Here is a 19,086-nt window from a genome sequence, read left to right as displayed (position 1 = left end):
CCTCCCGTTAGTTGGCCGCTTCCCACAATGCGAAGGTTCCTCAATTCTTCAGTCACAGGAGAGATCTGTAGTCCCTGGGAATCGACGCTCTTGTCCAGATCTTGCCGGAATACGAGTTGCTATACTTCTTCCATCCATGGCCCTGCTGTGCTGGGTCATTCGCAGAATCAAACACAACTGGGGACTAATCCTACTGGTAGCTCCGCATTGGCCCAGGTGTCCGTGGTATATGAACATTCGGAGACTCCTGGTGCAGGACCGGTGCCTCCCATCGCTCAGAAACCTGTTACAGCAGGCACCGGTCTTTCACGAGAATCTGACTCTATTCTGTTTTATGGTCTGGCCCTTGAGATTCTTGCCTGATGAAGCGAGGATATTCTGCGGCAGTAATCATCACCTTACTCTGCGCTCAGAAGTTCTCCACGTCCCTAGCGTATGTGCGGGTCTGGAGGGTATTTGAGGCCTGGTGCGAGGAATGTGGTGTCAACCCTCAGGCGGTCAAAGTCCCACTTACTCTGGAATTTTTGTAGGACGGTTTGAATAAAGGTTTAGCCCTTAACTCCTTGAAGGTGCAAGTAGTGGCGCTCTCCTGTTTCAAGGGTAAGGTGAATGGGGCCTTCCTTTCGGCCCACCCTGACATGGCCCGTTTTCTGAAGGGAGTGAAGCATCTTCGACCTCCTTTACGGTTACCGGTCCCCATGTGGAATCTCAATTTAGTACTGGAATTCTTGGCAGGTCCTTCATTTCGGCTGCTGCGGAGTCTTTTCTTGCGCTTATTGACCTTGAAGACTGTGTTCCTGGTGGCTATATTTATTTATTTGTTTATTTATTTATTTAAGGTGTTTTGTATACTGTCATTCGGTTTCGCCATCATAATGGTTTACATAAGCATGCAGCACAATATATCATCGCAACAGAACATCATCGTAATGCCCTCATAACGGTCTGTGTAAAACATGTAACATTATACAATATCATATGTATATATGCTCAACATTATACAATATCATATCATATATCATATACGCTCGACACGTCGCATCTCAGAACTGCAGGTGTTGTCATGCCGGGAGCCTTTCCTCCGGATGACTCCAGGGACATTACAGCTACATACTGTCCCATCCTTTTTGCCCAAAGTAGTCTCAGAATTTCATTTGAATCGGTCCATTTCATTGCCATCCAAAGATAAACTCAAGGACGTGGAAGAATATTGTATTCTCCGTCATTTGGATATCGAGAAACTTTTAGTACGGTATCTGGAAGTCTCAGAACCGATTCGAAAGACGGACTGCTTGTTTGTCCTTCACGGCAGAAGGAAACAGGGCAAACCATCCAGCGAGGTATCATAGCTCGCTGGATTAAGAAGGTGGTCATGGGAGCCTATGTGGAGGCTGGAAAGCCATTATTTTCTCAGATGAGAACTCATTCCACTAGGACTCAGGCAGTCTCATGGGCGGAAGTTAGACTGCTGTCTCCTGTTGCCGAGTGGCGACGTGGTCTTCCTTGCACACCTTCTCCAGGTTTTATCACCTGGATGTACAGGCCCGAGAGGACGCAGCCTTTGCATGGATGGTGTTGACCAGACCACGGGCAGCCTTCCCATTGGTCCTGAGTCCATCTGGCTACACGCTAGGAAATTGAGAAATTACTTAGCTGATAATTTTGTTTTCCTTAGTGTAGACAGATGGACTCAGCATCCCGCCCTCTGCTGCCCAATAACCGCGCCAAGGGTCCTCCCATGGAGTGGGTCTCGAATCCAAAAGATCACGGGAAAGTGTTCATCCAGTCCCTAGATTAGGGTACCTATATTCTTACTGAAGTTCAGTGTTTACGGTTGGTTGAGTACAGTTACGGTTATCTGTTCTGATCATATTTTTAATCATATTTTTAGTCGTCTTTTCACTAGTATGTCCACAGTGGCTTTTGAAGAGAATACTAGAGAGCTGAAGTCACTGCAGGGCTATGTGTACGTGTGACGTTGTTTTGCAACCTGATTCCGTCTCCATCTGCTGACAGGGGCGCATAACCCATTGGTCCTGATGAATCCATCTGTCTACACTAAGGAAAACAAAATTATCAGGTAAGTAATTTCTCCAGTTTGGTGCAATATGGCCATCACCACTGTATCTAAAAAGCCCTTCAAATTACTACCTCCCATTCTGTGTATCTGGCACAAATGGGGACCCTAGATCGGTAGAGCTGTGCTTATGAAATATCCAGCTTTCTTGCTGTTTAATCTGCCCTTCCCTCCCCCCCTTTTTTTTTTTTTTTTTTTTAAATGAGAAAGGGTAAACAAAAAGCGGATAAGAACCGGGCACGAGTGGAGGAAAACTTCCTTAAGCTGACCCACGTACAACGACAGGAGGCAGCGCAGTCCCGCCGGGAAGAGAAGAAGCGAGCCGAGAAGGAGAGGATCATGAATGAGGAAGATCCAGACAAACAGCGCAGGTTGGAGGTAAATGGAAATAATAATAATTTTTAGACTTATTGTGTGGAGTTGTTTTGTGTAAAATATATTTTATGGTTTTGGGTAAGGGTGCTGCTGGATAACAACCACACACTGGCTTTAAGGAAGTACGAGCAGCGGAATAACCTAGGTAGGCATATGGACACCCCAACTCACAGTTTGGCTTGTCATTCTAGCCATGGGAGGGGCATGAGCAAGATATAGAGTTTTCTAGCTTGTTTTTTAAAATGTATTTTGAACAAATGTGGCCCAGACACACATACCAGGGTTCCTTATTCCCACCACAGAAGGCTTGATGGCAGGGAGAACTTCTTAAGCATAAGTGATTTGCTGTCCAGCGGACCATGATGACAATTTGGTGCAGCAGTGACAGAATAAACAGTAATAAAGATGAGTTTTCTGGGTACAGTTTAAATATACTATATGTGGAATTTCACTCATAATTGCATCACTATTTGGCATTTTTAGAGGTTTTTAGCCATTAAAATTGAACTGTCAGTTCATGGTTTGCCCTCTTTTCAAGGGATTCAGGTTAAGCGCAAGAAAAAATGTAGCATGTTTGCCGATGATCTTTTGCTTTTCATTAGTAATCCGCAGCTTTGTCTTCAGGAGATTGTTGGTATGATTACTGATTTTGAGCATTTTTCTGGGTTGCGGATTAACTACGCTAAATCAGGCTTTTCCCTTGCACACTGCTTTGATGGATGGGTCCGTTTCTGCTCTAGTGGGCCAGGAACCAGTTTCGGTACCTGGGGATTTATTTAGCTCATTCTGCAGAGGAACTTTGCTCACCTGATTTTGATATGGTTTTTAATACAATAAAATTCCTTCCCCAGTGGTGGAAATCTTTGCCTTTGTCATTGCTGGGGAGGAGTGCTTTGGTTAATATGGTGGTTCTCCCCAGTGTGTGTGTGTGTGTTCGTGTTCGTTCTATTGTAAAATGTTAGCCTCGGGGTTGTTATTCTTGGGATATTTAGCTGTTATGCTGTCAGGTTGTGGTGAAAAGCATGCCAAAGAGCTAGTTTATTAGCTCTCCTAGTCTAACTTGCCACACCTGTGGGGTGGCACGGTCGCCACTGATTTACGAATACCAGGCTTCATCTTTGAGAATTTAAGGCCAGATCTTAATGCTGCCTGTGTGCCTCTCTTCCAGGAAGCCGCCCTGCGCCGTGAACAAAAAAAGATGGAGAAGAAGCAGATGAAGATGAAACAGATCAAAGTGAAAGCCATGTAAAGGGTATGGCAGCAGCCCTAGACTGGGTAGACCTAGTCAGTATGCTGTACAATACTGTACTTCCAACGCTGGAGATGTTGAGGAACACTTGTGGCGTCTCCACACTGTCCTAAAGAAGAAGCCGCTTTGTCCTCAGGCTGTAATTACAGACATAGTACACAACCTTAGAACAAAAGAGCAACACCGTCGCATTCAAATTCCATCCTATTTCAGTGGAATTTGCCTATCCCTCAGTTGACGCTGAGAGCATTTTTATTGGCTAGTCATGCCGCTTCCATTGCTACTGATGAGTGGAGTGCTTTAGTAAAGAACAAGTAAAACTCTATTTCAGGGGGCTGTAAGCGGAGAAATTGGTCCACTGTGTCCCACCATCATCTTATTTGGCGAGGAGCCTGTTCATAGATCCCTGTCCCCATTTTTGCTGCTAGCAGTAAGAATATGTCCATCTTCTTTTTGAAAACCTCTATTGCCATTGCCTTGGTGTCAGTCTCCCCCATATCAGTTGGGTTCGCATAATGCAATCTAGTCTGAAAGATAAGAAAACCGGAAACTTGGCTTCATTCGCATGTTCAGCTGCTCGTCTGTCACTGCACATGTTGATTTCAGCCCAAATAACAAGTGGTTCACTTTTAATGTATCACAGCAAAACCTCTTAGGCATGTATGAAGATCTTTCTGTTAGTTTATTTCTGTTGGATAATCTAATTCCCCTGGATATAGGTTGACTGTATTTAATGTCACTAAGCATTATCCTTCCAATCTGCTCCATAAGTTGAAGCTTTTGTTGTTGAACAAAAAAAAAAAACCTGATTGTGTACTCAATGGAAGCACTTCATCATTTTCATTTTAGGATATTGTGTTTGTTGCTTGAAGAATAATTATTTGGGTGGTTTTTTTTCCCCAATTTAAACTGGATGGAAGGAAATTAGCAAAATTTACCAGATCTTAAAATGGGGTCTGAAACTGTTGTATAACCTATTTTTAACTGATCCTTATGTTTGTATAAGTATTGATCTAAAGAGTACAACAGCAAGCCCTGCCTGAGATTTCAGGAATTATGAAATGGAAAGGGGGCGGAAGTAACAGAGCGTCATGTGGAGCATGTACTAAACATCAACTATAAGCTCAAAGGTAGTACTCTCATCGCCGTGGACCCCTTCTCCATTAACTAGAATACAAAAAGGAAGGTCCTGGTGCGCATATGTTATCCTTTGCACCTTTTAGAAACATTCTTTTGCAGTCCCTGGTAGCGGGTATGTATTTGTCCACTGGAGAGCACAGTCGGTTCTTTGACGACATGGAAAAACTTTACATAAAAGCCGATAAATATGTTGCTCTCATCTGAACTGGAATTACCTAAATGAAAATGAACCGGCCTTGAAAATACAGATTTTATTGCATATCATTTTGCTTTCTGTCTCCCTGAATATTTCTGCAACATTCTCAGTCTGCTGGAAGTCTTAGCTGACCAAATCTGTTATTTCTAAACTTGCCAAAGACGACGTGGAAGGGTTTCCCATGAGGCTGCTGGCTTTCAGGAGGTGCTTGTTTCACCTGCAGATCTCTTTGCTCCAAGATAGAATTCCATCTCATCCTAATACACCAGTCCAGTCTCATTCAGGTGAATTGATTCCCTTCACCAGCAGATGGAAGCAGAGAACACTGTTTTCCTCACATGACATCATAGCCACTACTTCAGGGTGTGCAGCATAGCAGGAATTCAATATTTTCTGCCTCCATCTGATGGTAGGACTGGGTGGTACAGCAGGTCATTGGTGGATCTAAGGCTTGGTCACTGGTCGTGACCAGCAATGTGAGCCCAAAGTTACTCTCCCAGTCCCAGAGCGGGCCTTGGTTGAGCTCAAGGTGGGGGAAAAGAAAAAGAAAAAAAACATTTTTTTGAAGGAGACAACATACCCTTGCTTTTTTTTCCTGGGAGGGTACTTTTGATGCTTCCCCTACCCCCAAATCTCATCTTGCCTGCTCCGGATTGTCAGCAAATAGAGGTAGGCAAAGGAGTCTCGTTTGCTGGGAAAACTGTAACCGTGTGCCCTTGGGACAACATCAAGAGGCTGATTATGGGGATGGGGACAGCCGTGGTCACGTGTGCGAGTCTGGCAACATTGGGGACAGATGCAAAAATCTGACAGAATTTGCTGTTGTGGGGCCTTTGGGGTGCTCCATGCGGCTGTTGACAAAGGGCCGCTCTGCCTGGCCTGCATCTGTATGGGGGAGGTACCGAGAGAGTGCTCCTGTTCTGTGCTTGTGATGCAGGCTCCCTCCTCTCAGCAATGTATGACAGGCGGAAGCAACAGCTGATGGGCCTACCATGCGAACAGCAGCAACAGCAGGCCAACAGCCATTTTATATGAGGTTCCTGCATGTGCAGGCCTCCTTGATTTGGAATTGTTGGGGGCAGATGGGTGGGTCAGAGATGGATCTTATCCTAGTACCTGAAAATTTCCCTTCTGGTCCGCTTATGTTCGCTTCCCCGAGGGAACAGGGGGATTTTTGCACCAAGCCTTTTATGCCCTCAAAAGGCCCAGGAAAAGTCCTGCCAAGGAGGGTGCTAAGGCAGCAGAGTGGAAATCCCCTGAGTTTGCAGAAGTTCTCTTCTCCCACCAGCCACACTTCATAAGTTCTTCCAGATTCCACATTTGGATGGCCTAGTCATGTCAGTGACATACCATACCACCATCCCAGTGGAAGGGAGCACTTCGTTGAAGGATTCTCAGGATTGGAGTCCCTATTGAGGAATTTATTCATTTCCCTAAGCGGTGGCTGTTCAGATCTGTTTATTCAGCATTGGTTATGTGTGCCCTTCTGTGCTGGATTCAGCAGCTCCTAGAGAGTGAGAAGGTGGCAAGGATGGAATCTGCCACCGCCTTTTTGGCATACGCTTTCTTTGACCTGCTTCATTGTTCTTCCGTGGCTCTCTTGGTTGCCATTCAGCAGTTACTTTGGTTATGTAACTGGGCGGTGGATTCGTGGTCCAAGACATAGCTAGGCAAACTACCTTTCAAGAGCAGGTTGCTGTTTGGTGAGGACCTGGACCAGTTGATGAAGAACCTGGGGAATCCTAAGCCCCAGCAGTTCCTAGAGGATAAGGGACAGTCATTTTATGAGGCCAGGGACAGTTTTATGCAGGTTGGCAATCCTTCCACTACTCCCATAATTTCCAGTCTCTGGGAGGTAAGAATCCTTTTGCGGTTTAAGGAAGCCAAGATCAGATTCTGGACAGTCTTCAGGGGTCCAGCAAGTCCTCTCCATGAAAGGCAGTAGGTCCACACACTCAACTCCTAGTGGGTGGTCGCTTGCATGGGGTTCTACTAGGGGGGGGTGGGGGAGTGTACCTGGATAACTTCAGATCAGTGGGTACTGGAAATAATCTGCACTAGGTATGCAATGGATCTACAATTGCCCATCTGCGATGTCTTCATGGTCTCCCCCTGCTCCTCTCTGGTCAAGAAGCAGGCGGTCCATGAAACCTTTTCGAAACTATGGCTCTTAAGGGCATTGGTGCTGGTACTCGCTTCTGAATGAGGACAGGGCCATTACTCTATTTACTTTCTGGTGTCCCAGAAAGACAGGTTCTTTCATTCTATTGTGGTCCTTCAAGGGGTGAATTGCAGTCTGCAGGTTACCCACTTTCGAATGAAAATACTGCACTCTGTCCTCGTGACCATTCATCAGGGGGGAGTATCTCTGCTCCATCGGAAGCCTACCTGCACATTCCCTTCTCCCGGAGGATCAGAGGTGCCTACACTTCTGCTTTTTACTCAAGCATTTTTAGTTCTGCGCTTTGTCTTTCAGGCTGTTGACCATGCTCCGTTAATTTACCAAGGTAATCGTGATGGTGAAGGCAGTGGCGGTCCTCAGGCACGAAGTTATTATGGTCTACTGTATCTGGACGACTGGCTGATTCAGGCAAAATCTCATCAAGAGATGGTTCGGGTGTCCAGCAGAGAAGTTCATGTCTTAGAAAGCTTGGGCTGGGTGATCAATTTTGCAAAAAGCTTCAGCCCACACAATCCCTGTAATAGTTGGGGGCATGCTTCGACGCTGAACAGCCAGGCAGTTCTTATGGACAAAAGAGCAACCAAGGTGGACCTTCAGGTTTGGAGATTGCTTGGCCTCCCGAATCTCTTTGCATGGGACTACTTGCAAGTTCTCTGTTTGATGACGGTAACGTTGGACCTGGTTCCCTGGGCCAGAGCACATATGTGGTCCCTGCAGGCTTGGCTTCTGACCTGCTGGTCTCTTCAGTCCCAGTATTATGGGGTGAGGCTCTTCTTGTCACATCATTTCACAAGTCTCTTCGCTGGTGGCCGGGTCCCTCACACCTATTAAGGGATATCACTTTAGTTACATCCTTCTGGATTCTGACAAGACAGATGCCAGTCTAGTCAATTGGGGGGCTCATTGTCAGCCAGGGCCAGTGGACTCTGGAGGAGGTCTCTTAGTTAAAAACCAGGGCCAAGTTGTCTGGGTCCTCTCAGACAATGCGACGGCAGTAGTGTACGTGAATCGATGGGGGAGAACCACTGAAAGGGAAATCCTTGTTTGAAAATATCTCTGCTGCCGTTGATAAAGTCAGAGGGATAATTTCTAAATTATGCTTCTCAATGGAGATCTTACTTTTAAGTCCAGGCATATGGAGGCATGGGAGAGAGATCTGGGAGAAACCTTGGAAGAAGAGGTTTGGGATCTGTTTTCTAACTATCGGTCGAAGCTCTTATCTCCTCCACTCTGGAAGATGGTTATAAATTGCTCTATTGTTGGTATCTGATACTGGAACAATTACATAAAATGTTTCTTAATATTAAGGGGGAGTTGCTGGTGATAATAAAGCCTTGGGTACTTTTATTACATTTGGTAGCAAACATACTGGGATCAGATTATCAACTTGATAAGGGACATTACCCGGCTTCACCTGGTAAGGACCCAAAAACATTTTTACTTAGTTTACCTGTGCCTTACCTGTGCCTAACGTTCCAGTATCACTTCAACATCTGATCTCACAGATTATATTGGCTGCACGATGAGCTCTGGCAGGTTGTTGGAAACTACATGTTCCCTCTGTAGTGATTGTAATTCAATATGTACATACTATTCACTACATGGGGGAAATTGATGGCCTTGAAACACCATTCGCTTCCTTAATTCAATGTAATTTGGCAGTCTTATCAAGGGTGCAGGCTAGATAAACTAGGGGGGGGGGGACCAGGAACCAAGGGGTGTTGCAGGAGACTAGAGACTTGCTTTTCGCTTGGGTAAAAGAAAATATGTTGCTGTTGGCAGCACACATTGCTGGGCAGGAGAATGTGCAGGCAGAATTTCTCAGCCACTCTCATTTGGATCCAGAGGAGTGGGAGATGAGCCCAGTGGCCTTTCAGCTGGTCACCCGTTAGTGGGGGTCTTCCACATGTAGCTCTAATGACAATCCATTAAAGCACGAAAGTGGGTCACTTCTTTAGTTGGCAAAGAGAGCAGGCCTCCATGGGGATTGATACACTGGTACAGCATTGGCCTGTGGGGGAACTTCTTAACGTCTTTCTCCCATGGCCCCTCTTAGGAATGGTGCTTTGGAGGGTAGAGGTGGAATACAATTGAGTCATCTTGATTATCAGGATTGGCCACGCATACCTGATACCTCTCCAGGTAGACCATCTTAGTTTCACAGAGACTCCCGGTCTGCTGGCTCAGAAACCGGTAATCATGGATGATCTGGCTCCATTTTGTCTTACGGCTTGGCTTTTGAGTGCAAGTGCTTACACGGGATATTCCTCATTGGCCTACATTCCAATGTAGCATTTGAGGCTTTTTGCAAGGCCAGATCTGAGACCCCCTGGTGGGTCGTGATCCCATACGTTCTAGCTTTTCTTCAGAGAGGACTAGAAAAGGGTCTGGTGCTGAATTCCCTGAAGGTCCAGGTGGCAGCTATTTCTTCCAAGGGAGACTGGGCAATGTGTCTATAGCAGCCCACCAGATGTTTCTAGGTTCCTTAAGGGGTTCAAGAGATTGCAGCCTCCTTTCCAGCCAATTGTTTCTCTATGGGATCTTAATTTGGTGTTGAGGGCTCTCTCTGGGTCTCCTTTCAAACCACTAAGGCATACAAACTTAAAGGCAGTCTTTTTGATTGCCATCTGTTCGGTCAGAGAATTTCAGAGCTTCGCGTGTTGTCTTGTCGTGATTCCTTTCTGATTATTGCTGTGGATACGGTCACTTTCTATCCAGTACCTTCCTTTCTGCCAAAGATCATTTTTGCCTTCCAGATTAATCAGTTATTCTCCTGGCCTTTTTTAGGGAGGAGTGTAGCGATGAGTATCGATTTCTCTGATGTTTGGAGACTAATTGTTAGATATCTGTAGGCGACGAACGCCTTTCGCAAGTGGGATAGGCTATTTGTTCTTTTTGGGTATCGGCCTAAAGAGGAAGCAGCCTCTAAGGCTACTGTGGCTTGGTGGATAAAAGACGCTATTGTATTGGCTTAGGCGCTCAAGGGAAGAAAGCCTTCAGACTTTATTCAGTGTGGTCCTCCTCTTGGGTGGAGGTGCAAGCTCTGTCATCAGTGGACATTTGTAGAGCAGCCACCTGGTCATCCTTACATATCTTTGTGAAACATTGCAGCTAGATGTTTTGGCCAGGGAGGACTCTGAGTACAGAGGCAGGGTTCTCAAAGCAGCCCTTGTTTCTTCCTACATATATGGGACTGAACTGGTGTAGCAGGACCAAGAAGGAAGAAGAAATTGTCTTACTTGTTAATTTTCTTTCCATTGGTCCTGCTACACCAGTCCAAGACCCTCCCAGGAAGCGGGGCCATTTCATATCAGAGGCTAGGATTTTCCTCTGGCTGCTATCTAGCTGTACATAGTTGTTTTTGCCTTCCTGGGTTATTTTCTGTTTTCCTTTTACTTCCCAGTTAGGTTGGAAGCTGCAGGAAGTCGTCATCTCAGGTTCATTTTGCAGTTGTATTAGGGATTCAATTTGTTGGGTCTGTTTCCGTAGATAGCAGGATGAATTAGCCATGCTGTCTTGGAAGCGTCACGACCCCAAGTAGGCGGAGTTTCCTCAGTGAGTCACAGAGCTTTGACTCTGTGCAGCTGCGCGGTGGTGTTCCCGCGTGATTCCTTCTCCTCTTCAGTTTCTTTGTAGCCAAGCGAGAGGTAATAAACAGGATGTGTCCTATGTGGGAGTGTCTAGGGAGGAGGGAGGGATCGCATGGCTAATTCATCCTGCTATCTATGGAAACACCGTTTACGATAAACAAACTTGCTTTTTCCCATCGATAGCAGGGCTGAATTAGCTATGCTGCCTGGGAGCCCCAAGCTCCCGGGTTGTGTCCATGTTTATATGTCTTTGAAGATTAAGACAACAACCCTTAGAGTAGTAGACAGTCTCATATGTTTTGAAGTGTTGTTAAGACTGCTGTGCCTAGCGCTGCATCAGAGGTCATTTGTTGTAGACAACAGTGGGATGTAAAGGTGTGGATGGACAACCAAGTGGTCACCTTGCAGATATCTATTAACGGAACTTTGTTTAAGTGAGCAACTGATGCTGCTGTGGTGCGTATCTGGTGCACCTGAGGCCTGCTTTGGAGTTTGATAGAACATTTGTTGTAACAAAATAGAATGCATTGTGATAGCCAACTGGCGATGGTTCTCTTTGAGACAGGTTAATCAGGATAATTTGGATTAAAGGAAAGGAAGAGTTGAGAAGGTCTCATAGTGGATTGAGTCCTTTATTTATAGTAAGCCAGAGCCCTTTTACAGTCTAGGGAATGTAGAAGTTTTTCACGTTCATTGTTAGGTTTTGGCATGAAAATAGGTAGAGTAATGGTTTGATTAAGATGAATCATAGAGACCACCTTAGGCAGGAAGGTGGGGTGAGGGCAAAGGATCACCTTGTCGTGGTAGGATTCCAAATAAGGGGAGTAGTGAACTAAGGCTTGTAGTTCACTAACTCTTCTTGCCGATGTGATGGCTATCAGGAAGACTGTTTTCCAAGTTAGGTATTTTATGTGGCTGGTGTCAAAGGGAGGTAGCATTAGCTGTTCCAACACCACGTTCAGGTCCCATGGCACAGGTGGTTTTGTAACCGGTGGTCGGAGTCGAAGCATGCCTTTCATGAATCTGGAGATCAACAGATGATTAGAAATTGGTAGATCGTTATGAGAGTGATGAAAAGCTGCAATAGCACTGATATGTACTCGAACCGATGTGGTAGCCAAACCTGCTTCATAAAGTGTATGAAGATACTCTAATAGCTGAGTGGCTATGTTCTGTAGCTTACACCACTTCTGATAGCGTTGCCATTTTCCCGCATAATTACACCTGGTTGAGTGTTTTCGAGAAGCAATGGGAAGAGAGCAATGGGAAGAGAAGCAATGGGAAGAGAGACCTAGATGGTTTAGTATCTGCCTTTCAGTCTCCATGCCGTGAGATGCAGGGATTGATGCATTGGATGGAGGAGGGAGCCGCCTCCTTGTGTTAAAAGTTGTGGATGATTCTCCAGTGGTATTGTTGGGCATATGGAAAGTCGCATGAGATACGCATACTATGGTTGTCTTGGCCATGCTGGGGCAATGAGGATCATGTCCGCTACATCTTGAATGCATTTTTGAATTGTCCGTGATATAAGTGGAATGGGAGGGTAGGCGTACATTAAGCCCGATTCCCATGGAATGAGAGAGGCATCCGGGGCATACCGAAGTTTGCTGGGGTAGATGGAGCAAAAGACCTGATTCTGACAGTTGATTTCCGTGGCAAAAAGGTCTATTATGGGGATGCCGCACTGTTGTAAGATGGTTAAGTCCACTTCTGGATTTAATGTCCATTCGTGTGGGTGAAAAACCCTGCTGAGTGGTCTGCCGTTACGTTGTCCAGACCTGGCAGGTAAGTGGCCTGGAGGGATACCTGGGCTGTCTTTGCCCATTGAAGTATTCGAATAGCTTCTTGACACAGTGTCCATGAACCGGACCCTCCTTCTTTGTTTATGTAAAACATGGCAACTTGGATGTCGGTGTACACCATGAGGCGTGCTCCTCGGACTTGAGAAGAGAAAGTCTGAAGTGCTCTGCAGATTGCACGTAACTCTAGGAGATTGATTTGTTACGTGGATTCCTGTGGGGCCCAAAGGCCCTGAGTTTTTAGGTCACTTTGATGGGCTCCTCAACCCTTCCTGGAGGCATCCGTTGTAAGAGTTAGCTGATGAGGGAGCAACCGGAAGGGGGCACCTGAAGATAGGTTGCTGGGAGAGAGCCACCATTGAATGTCTGCTTTCATTGGATTGGAGAGTTGTATTCTGTAGTTGAGGGGCTATAGGAACTGAGATCATTGAGTTTTTAGGCCCCATTGTAAGCGTTGCACATGCAGTCTTGTGTGGGGAACTACATAGATGGCTGCCGCCATGTGACCTAGAAGTTGAAGAATCTGTTGTGCTGATGCCTGGTGTCTGTTGAATAGGCTCTGAGCTAGTGCAGTAAGTGTCTGCATTCTGTCCCTGGGAAGGTAGGCCTTCTCGCCCACCGAATTGATGAGAGCACCTATGAATTGAAGAAGTTGTGTGTGCTGAAGGTGTGATTTCTCGTAATTGATGAGAAATCCCAGTGTCTGGAGACAGTTGATTGTGCGTAACGTATGTGCTTGTAGCATATCCGGATCGGATGCCACTATCAACCAGTCGTCCAGATAAGGGAATATTTGGATCGATAGTTGTCTGAAATGAGCCACCACCACTGCCAGGCATTTTGTGAACACTCATGGGGCTGAGGACAGGCCAGATGGCAGAACTTTGTATTGGTAGTGCGTGTTCTGAACTTGAAAGCAGAGGTAGTGCCAGCAAGATGGGTATATGGGAGTACGCATCTTTCAGATCGATGGAGCATAGCCAATCGTTGGGCTGTAACAGAGGCAAGATGTTCTTGAGAGAGGTCATCTTGAACTTCTCTTTCTGAATGTTTGTTTAGGTGTCGAAAATCTAGAATGGGACGGAGACCTCCCGACTTCTTTGGAATAAGGAAGTATTGGGAATAGAATCCCTGATTTTGTTGTTGAAGAGGGATTGATTGAATAGATTTCTGAATCTTTAGATTCGCTACCTCTGTATTCAGGGATGATGAGTGGGAATATATATTCCGTAGAGGAGTGATGTGGGGAAGGGATGGAACGGGCAAGAAGTTCAGGTGATAACCTTCCCTGATGATGTTGAGCACCCATTGATCTGTTGTGATGGATTCCCAGTTCCGGAGGACGAATTGCAGACGTCCCCCTATAAACTTTGGTGGTGATGGCTCCATAATACTCAAAAAGACGGTGGTTGTTTTTGCTGCCGCTGTTGTCGAGATCTGCCCCTTGATGGAGTGGGTTGGGTGACATGCCTGGGTGGACCATATGGTTGAGACCTGTAGTGTATAAATGGTCTGGAGTATGGTCGTTGATAAGACCTTCTACGATAGGAGGGATAAAACTTTTGATGGGTTTTGTGAGTGTCTGAGTGGGTGGTGAAGAAGAGTACAGCTGTGTTCTGCTCCTTTAAGTGAGACACAGTTTCTCCGTATTTGACTCCAAACAAATTGTCACCACCGCATGGGATGTCAGCCATCACGAACTGCACTCTCTTTTAGACAAGCGAGTCGTCTGGCCATGATGGCGAAAGCGGAGGCTCTTGCCGAAGATTCAAAGGCTTCGTAGATCGATCTTAGCAAGTATCGGAGACCCTCTTCGATATCTAGAAAAGATTGCGGTAGAGTGTTATCCTCCGCCAAATAGATTGGGCGTAACTTCTGGAGACACTCGTAAAGATATTGTGTTGGATAAAATTGGTGATGTTGGATTCTAGTGGACAACAGCACGGAAAGGTACACTTTCCTGCCAAAATCATCTAAGCATTTGTCACGGCCCGGCGGGGCATTTGCATGTAACTTAGAACGTTTTGCCTTAGCTAATGCCGATTCCACCACTATGGAGTTATGGGGGAGTTGAGAAGATTCATAGATGGTTGAGTTACGCATCTTGTATTTTATATCTATTTTTCTATAGGTGGCAATTGTATAAAAAGGTGTCTGCCCCATCTTACGCAAAACGTTGTCCAGGACTGAGTGGGGTGGTAATGCCGTCTGTTCTGGAGGTGTTTCGAAAATTCTTAAAATCCCCATCATCTCTGCCCTGGGATCAGGGACCTTCCCGGTTACCCACCTTCTCTATAAATTTGGCATATGTTAGGTCTTCTGGAGGTGAATAAGGCTCCGGTAGACCTTCTGACGGGTCCGATGGCATTCCTGTGGAAGAAATTACTGAAGATGTAGATAGTTGAGAGTCCGGGCTATGTGGAGGGGCCGGTGTAGCAATAACATTTGGATCAGATGGTCCAGGGGCCAGAGATGAAAGCGGAGAGACATTAGGAGAGTCTTATGATGGGACACCTTTTGCCTGCTCCAGATCCTCAAAGAAGGAACTCAAGGCATTGGAAATTTTCATCATTGCGGTAGCTGCCAAGGTACCCTGATGTAGTAAGTGTACCTGCATGGAAGATGGTTTCGTAGGAATGGCAGCTAATAAGATATCTTCAGGAGATGTTCGTTTGAGCTGAGATCTTGGCGGAATGACCAGTGATGGTCTAAAACGCTTAGCTAGGGGAATCTGCAATGAAGGAGATATTCTCTTGGTGTGAGACACCGAAGAGAGGCCCGAGTAAGAGTTTTCACTCATTGATGTATGTCTTGAAGAGTGAGATTCTGGATCAGAAAGAATCTCAATATCAATGACTGGGCTTATGCTTGGAGCCTTTGGTGTTTCAAGAGTGTGCTTTCTTTTCTCCATTCTTTTTTGCGTCAAATGCATTGTTGAATGTTCTAGGTGCGTCGTGGGTTCATGACGCTTTCCATGCGATGGCATTAAATGCGTCGGTTGTGCGCCGTGCGCAGACTTTCTTTTATGTTTTTTCTGCGTCGATGCTTTCGGCACCGGAGAACGGGGTCGATCAGGAACAGAGCCCTGTGACCCGGTCGACGCATTTCCGAGCCCTTTTCTGTGCGGTACCACTGCCGGAGCCCCAGCTCTTTTGGAAGGGTCTAAGGGTGTTTCAGACCCTGGCCTGGTACCAGACTCAGTGCGGCTCAGCCCGGTAGGTCCCAGAGAGGAGGCCCTCTTGGTAGGGACTTTACCCTTCTTCTACGGTCCCGGCGAAGCGTGAGCTGAAGTTGGTGGGGCATAGGAACCCATCCTCAGACGCTCCATTTTCGCCGCTCGTTGTCATTGGGCTCTCAGTGACATGCGACCACAGTCTCTACATGAGGCTTGGTCGTGGTCTGGGCCTAAACATATGTAGCAATAATTATGTCCATCGGTGATGGACATAATTTTGCCACATTGACAATATTTAAAGCCAGATGGCTTCAGAGCCATCTGGAATCAAATTCAAGTCAAGAAAAAAAAAATTCAAAAATCGCTGAAAAAATTCCTTGTGAGGAAAAACCCCACGTGTGATCGGCTTGCAAAAAAAAAAAAGAAACTGAAGAGGAGAGGGAACACCACCGTGCAGCTGCACAGAGTCAAAGCTCTGTGATTACTGAGGAAACTCCGCCTACTTGGGGTTGCGACGCTTCCCAGACAGCATGGCTAATTCAGCCCTGCTATTGACGGGAAAAGGAAATTAACAGGTAAGAAAATTTCTCCTTACTTTGCTCCACTTCTAATGTTGTATAAAGAATTTCATGCTGGTGGACAAAACATCAGAAAATTGGCTTATAGGAACTTTGTAAGAAGTTAAATGCTTTCTTCACTGTTATAACAACAGATTTTCCTTTTAGCCCCTTTGTGATTTGATGCTGGCCATCCCTGAGCCATTATACCTGGCACGTTTTTCTAGTTCTATTCACATATATCATGCTGTAACAATAGCCTTTTTTTAATGAATTGGATATCCCTATAGCATAACTACAAACTTAGATTATGAACCTTTTGGGAATAAGGAAATACCTAGCGTTCCTGAATGTAATCCACTTTGAAGTGACTGAAAGGCGGACTATAAATCAAAATAAGTAATACCTGCCATAAAATAGTAGGGATATACTTGCAGAAAGGATTGAGTAGGCCTTTATCTTCTATTAACTAAGACAGTACACACAGTAACATCCAGAAAACTGCTTTTCACATACGCTGCACAATCTAATACCTCACATTATTTTTATTTATTGGATGTGGCTGGAGATCATCAAAAGATATTCCTGTTTGTATTCCCAAAACCAAAATAAAGAGATACAAGTAGATATGATACATGTTGTTCCTATTCTACATAATCTCACCCTTTCTTTTTTGGTGTGAGATCAAATGTTCCTGCAGAGCACCATTCATAATGGGGGGAGAGAGAAATGTGGCAGAGACAACCAGTCTGTGACAGTTTTGAGGTGAATAACTTGCACCTGAAAACCTCTTACTTAGATAAGAGGAGCTGAAATGCAGTGTTGAATACAGCTGATTGTTTATTTATTTATTTATTTCAAATTTTTATATACCGGCATTCGAGACAGCAGTCACATCATGCTGGTTCACATAGAACAGGGGTGCATAGTAAACATAACTATAACAATGGTGCTGAAAAGGCAGTTACATATAACAGGGTGTTAAGAACTTGGCTTAGAAGAGAAAGGACAGGTTATTATTATTATTGATTGTTGATGCCTTTATTAAGGTCTGTACAATGTACAGTATTCCTTGAATTAATGTCTCTTTAAATCAATTTATATTACCAGCAGTTTATCAACAAATTCAGTTTTGACTATCCCTGCTTATACCAGGTAGTTGTCTGCAGTTACATTTAGGAGTCATGAAATGTCTTTTTAAAATGCCTAATGTGTAGTTTTGTGCTGAGGCAATTATGAGCTGCATTGAAATTTCAATACAGATTGTGACCTGATGAATGCAGAAATCTGTAACCAGATGATGATAGACTAGTTCAAATGGTAATATTTTTAACAATATTGGAAGAGTAACTTAAATTATTACAGAGAAAAGAGAAGGTTTTAGAAAATAATGAGAAAAACTTTTAAACAGTAATTTGTAAAAAATACAATGAGTTATTGATGCTCAAGGGTTTGTTAAAAAAAAAAAAAAAAAGAAGAAAAAATCAAATTAGTTGCAAACTACCTTTTTGACAATACAAAGCTTTCTTAAGTCCCAAGCTTTGGGCTACGGCAGCTAATTTTGTAATATGAACGTGCAAACCAACGATAAACATTAAAAAAAAAACTGAGAAAAACACCAACCTGTCTAGTTTTCCTTTATAAAAGCATCTTTCTTGGGCAGAAAACAGCTTTGTTTTAGTTGTTTAATATAGAAGTACCAGGCAGGGCTGTACAGCCCTATAGCAAAACTCTCTTTACCACCAACCTCCTGCACTCTGTTGCAGCACTTCTGCTCCCTCCTTTGCCAAAACTTGTGTGCTGCCCGAAATAGCTCCCATGGTCTGCAGGTGGCTGATAGGGTCTGTGCCTCTGTGCTAGGGATGGGGAGCAGTCTTCTGTCTCTTCCAATGAGGGCCAAATGAAGAATGTTGTGCAGAGTAGTTTTTATAAACTACAAGTATTGCACGGGTTATGGCCACTATTGCAAGCTATCATTTTCGATCCCTAGTGCAGGAATTTGTCATCAATAGCCCAGATTATTGTAATTCATTTAATCTGGGCATCCCCAATTCAACCATCAGGGCGTTATAACTTGCCCAGAATGCGGTGGCACAACTAACTGCTGGGATTCCTCGTTGAGAACACTTGACTCCAATTTTGCATTCCCTATGTCTGTTTCCAATTTATTGGCGTATTAAATTTAAAGTGCTGCTGTTGATATTTAAAGCACTACATGATGGTTTACCATTACCGTATTTTTCGCTCCATAAGACGCACCTGACCATAAAACGCACCTAGGATTCAAGAGCAGGAAAATTAAAAAAAAAATAATAATAATAATAATGGTGTGCTAAACCAGCTCTGTTCCTGGGCATCTTATGGAACAAATTAGGGAGGGCATAACATTTTTTTTGGTCCCCATTTAATTTTTGGGTCTGGGGAGGGCCATTTCTGTCCACTCCCCGGATCGGAAAATGTTTATCGTTCTCTTTGTTGGGGGAAAAAAACAAAACAAAAAACCCCCATCCCAAGCCTTTAAAGTTAATTAACTACAACCCCCCACCCTCCTGACCCCCCAAGACTTGCCAAAAGTCCCTGGCGGTCCAGCGGAGGTGCGGGAGTGATCTCCTGCACTAGGGCCATCGGCTGCCAGTATTCAAAATGGCGCCGATAGCCTTTGCCCTTATGATGTCACAGGGGCTACCGGTGCCATTGGTCGGCCCCTGTGACATAGTAAGGGCAAAGTCGCACCCCCACTGGACCA

General features: G+C 45.0%; 1 protein-coding gene across 2 annotated transcripts in view; it reads left to right on the top strand.

Moving 5' to 3' along the window:
• The window catches only part of CCDC47 (coiled-coil domain containing 47), a 93,406-nt gene extending 75,554 nt beyond the window's left edge, over positions 1 to 17,852 (top strand). For both annotated transcript variants that reach the window (XM_029572184.1, XM_029572183.1), the window contains 2 exons: positions 2,288 to 2,455; positions 3,621 to 17,852. In XM_029572184.1, coding sequence (XP_029428044.1) covers positions 2,288 to 2,455; positions 3,621 to 3,701 — 249 coding nt within the window. In that variant the 3' untranslated portion in view covers positions 3,702 to 17,852. The remainder of the gene's footprint in view (positions 1 to 2,287; positions 2,456 to 3,620) is intronic.
• The last annotated feature ends 1,234 nt before the right edge of the window (positions 17,853 to 19,086 follow it).

The sequence above is a fragment of the Rhinatrema bivittatum genome, chromosome 12 (assembly GCF_901001135.1).
Source record: "Rhinatrema bivittatum chromosome 12, aRhiBiv1.1, whole genome shotgun sequence".
Lineage (NCBI taxonomy): Eukaryota > Metazoa > Chordata > Amphibia > Gymnophiona > Rhinatrematidae > Rhinatrema > Rhinatrema bivittatum.
The sequence above is the reverse complement of the archived record's forward strand: the minus strand, read 5'-3'. Positions and strand labels throughout refer to the sequence as shown.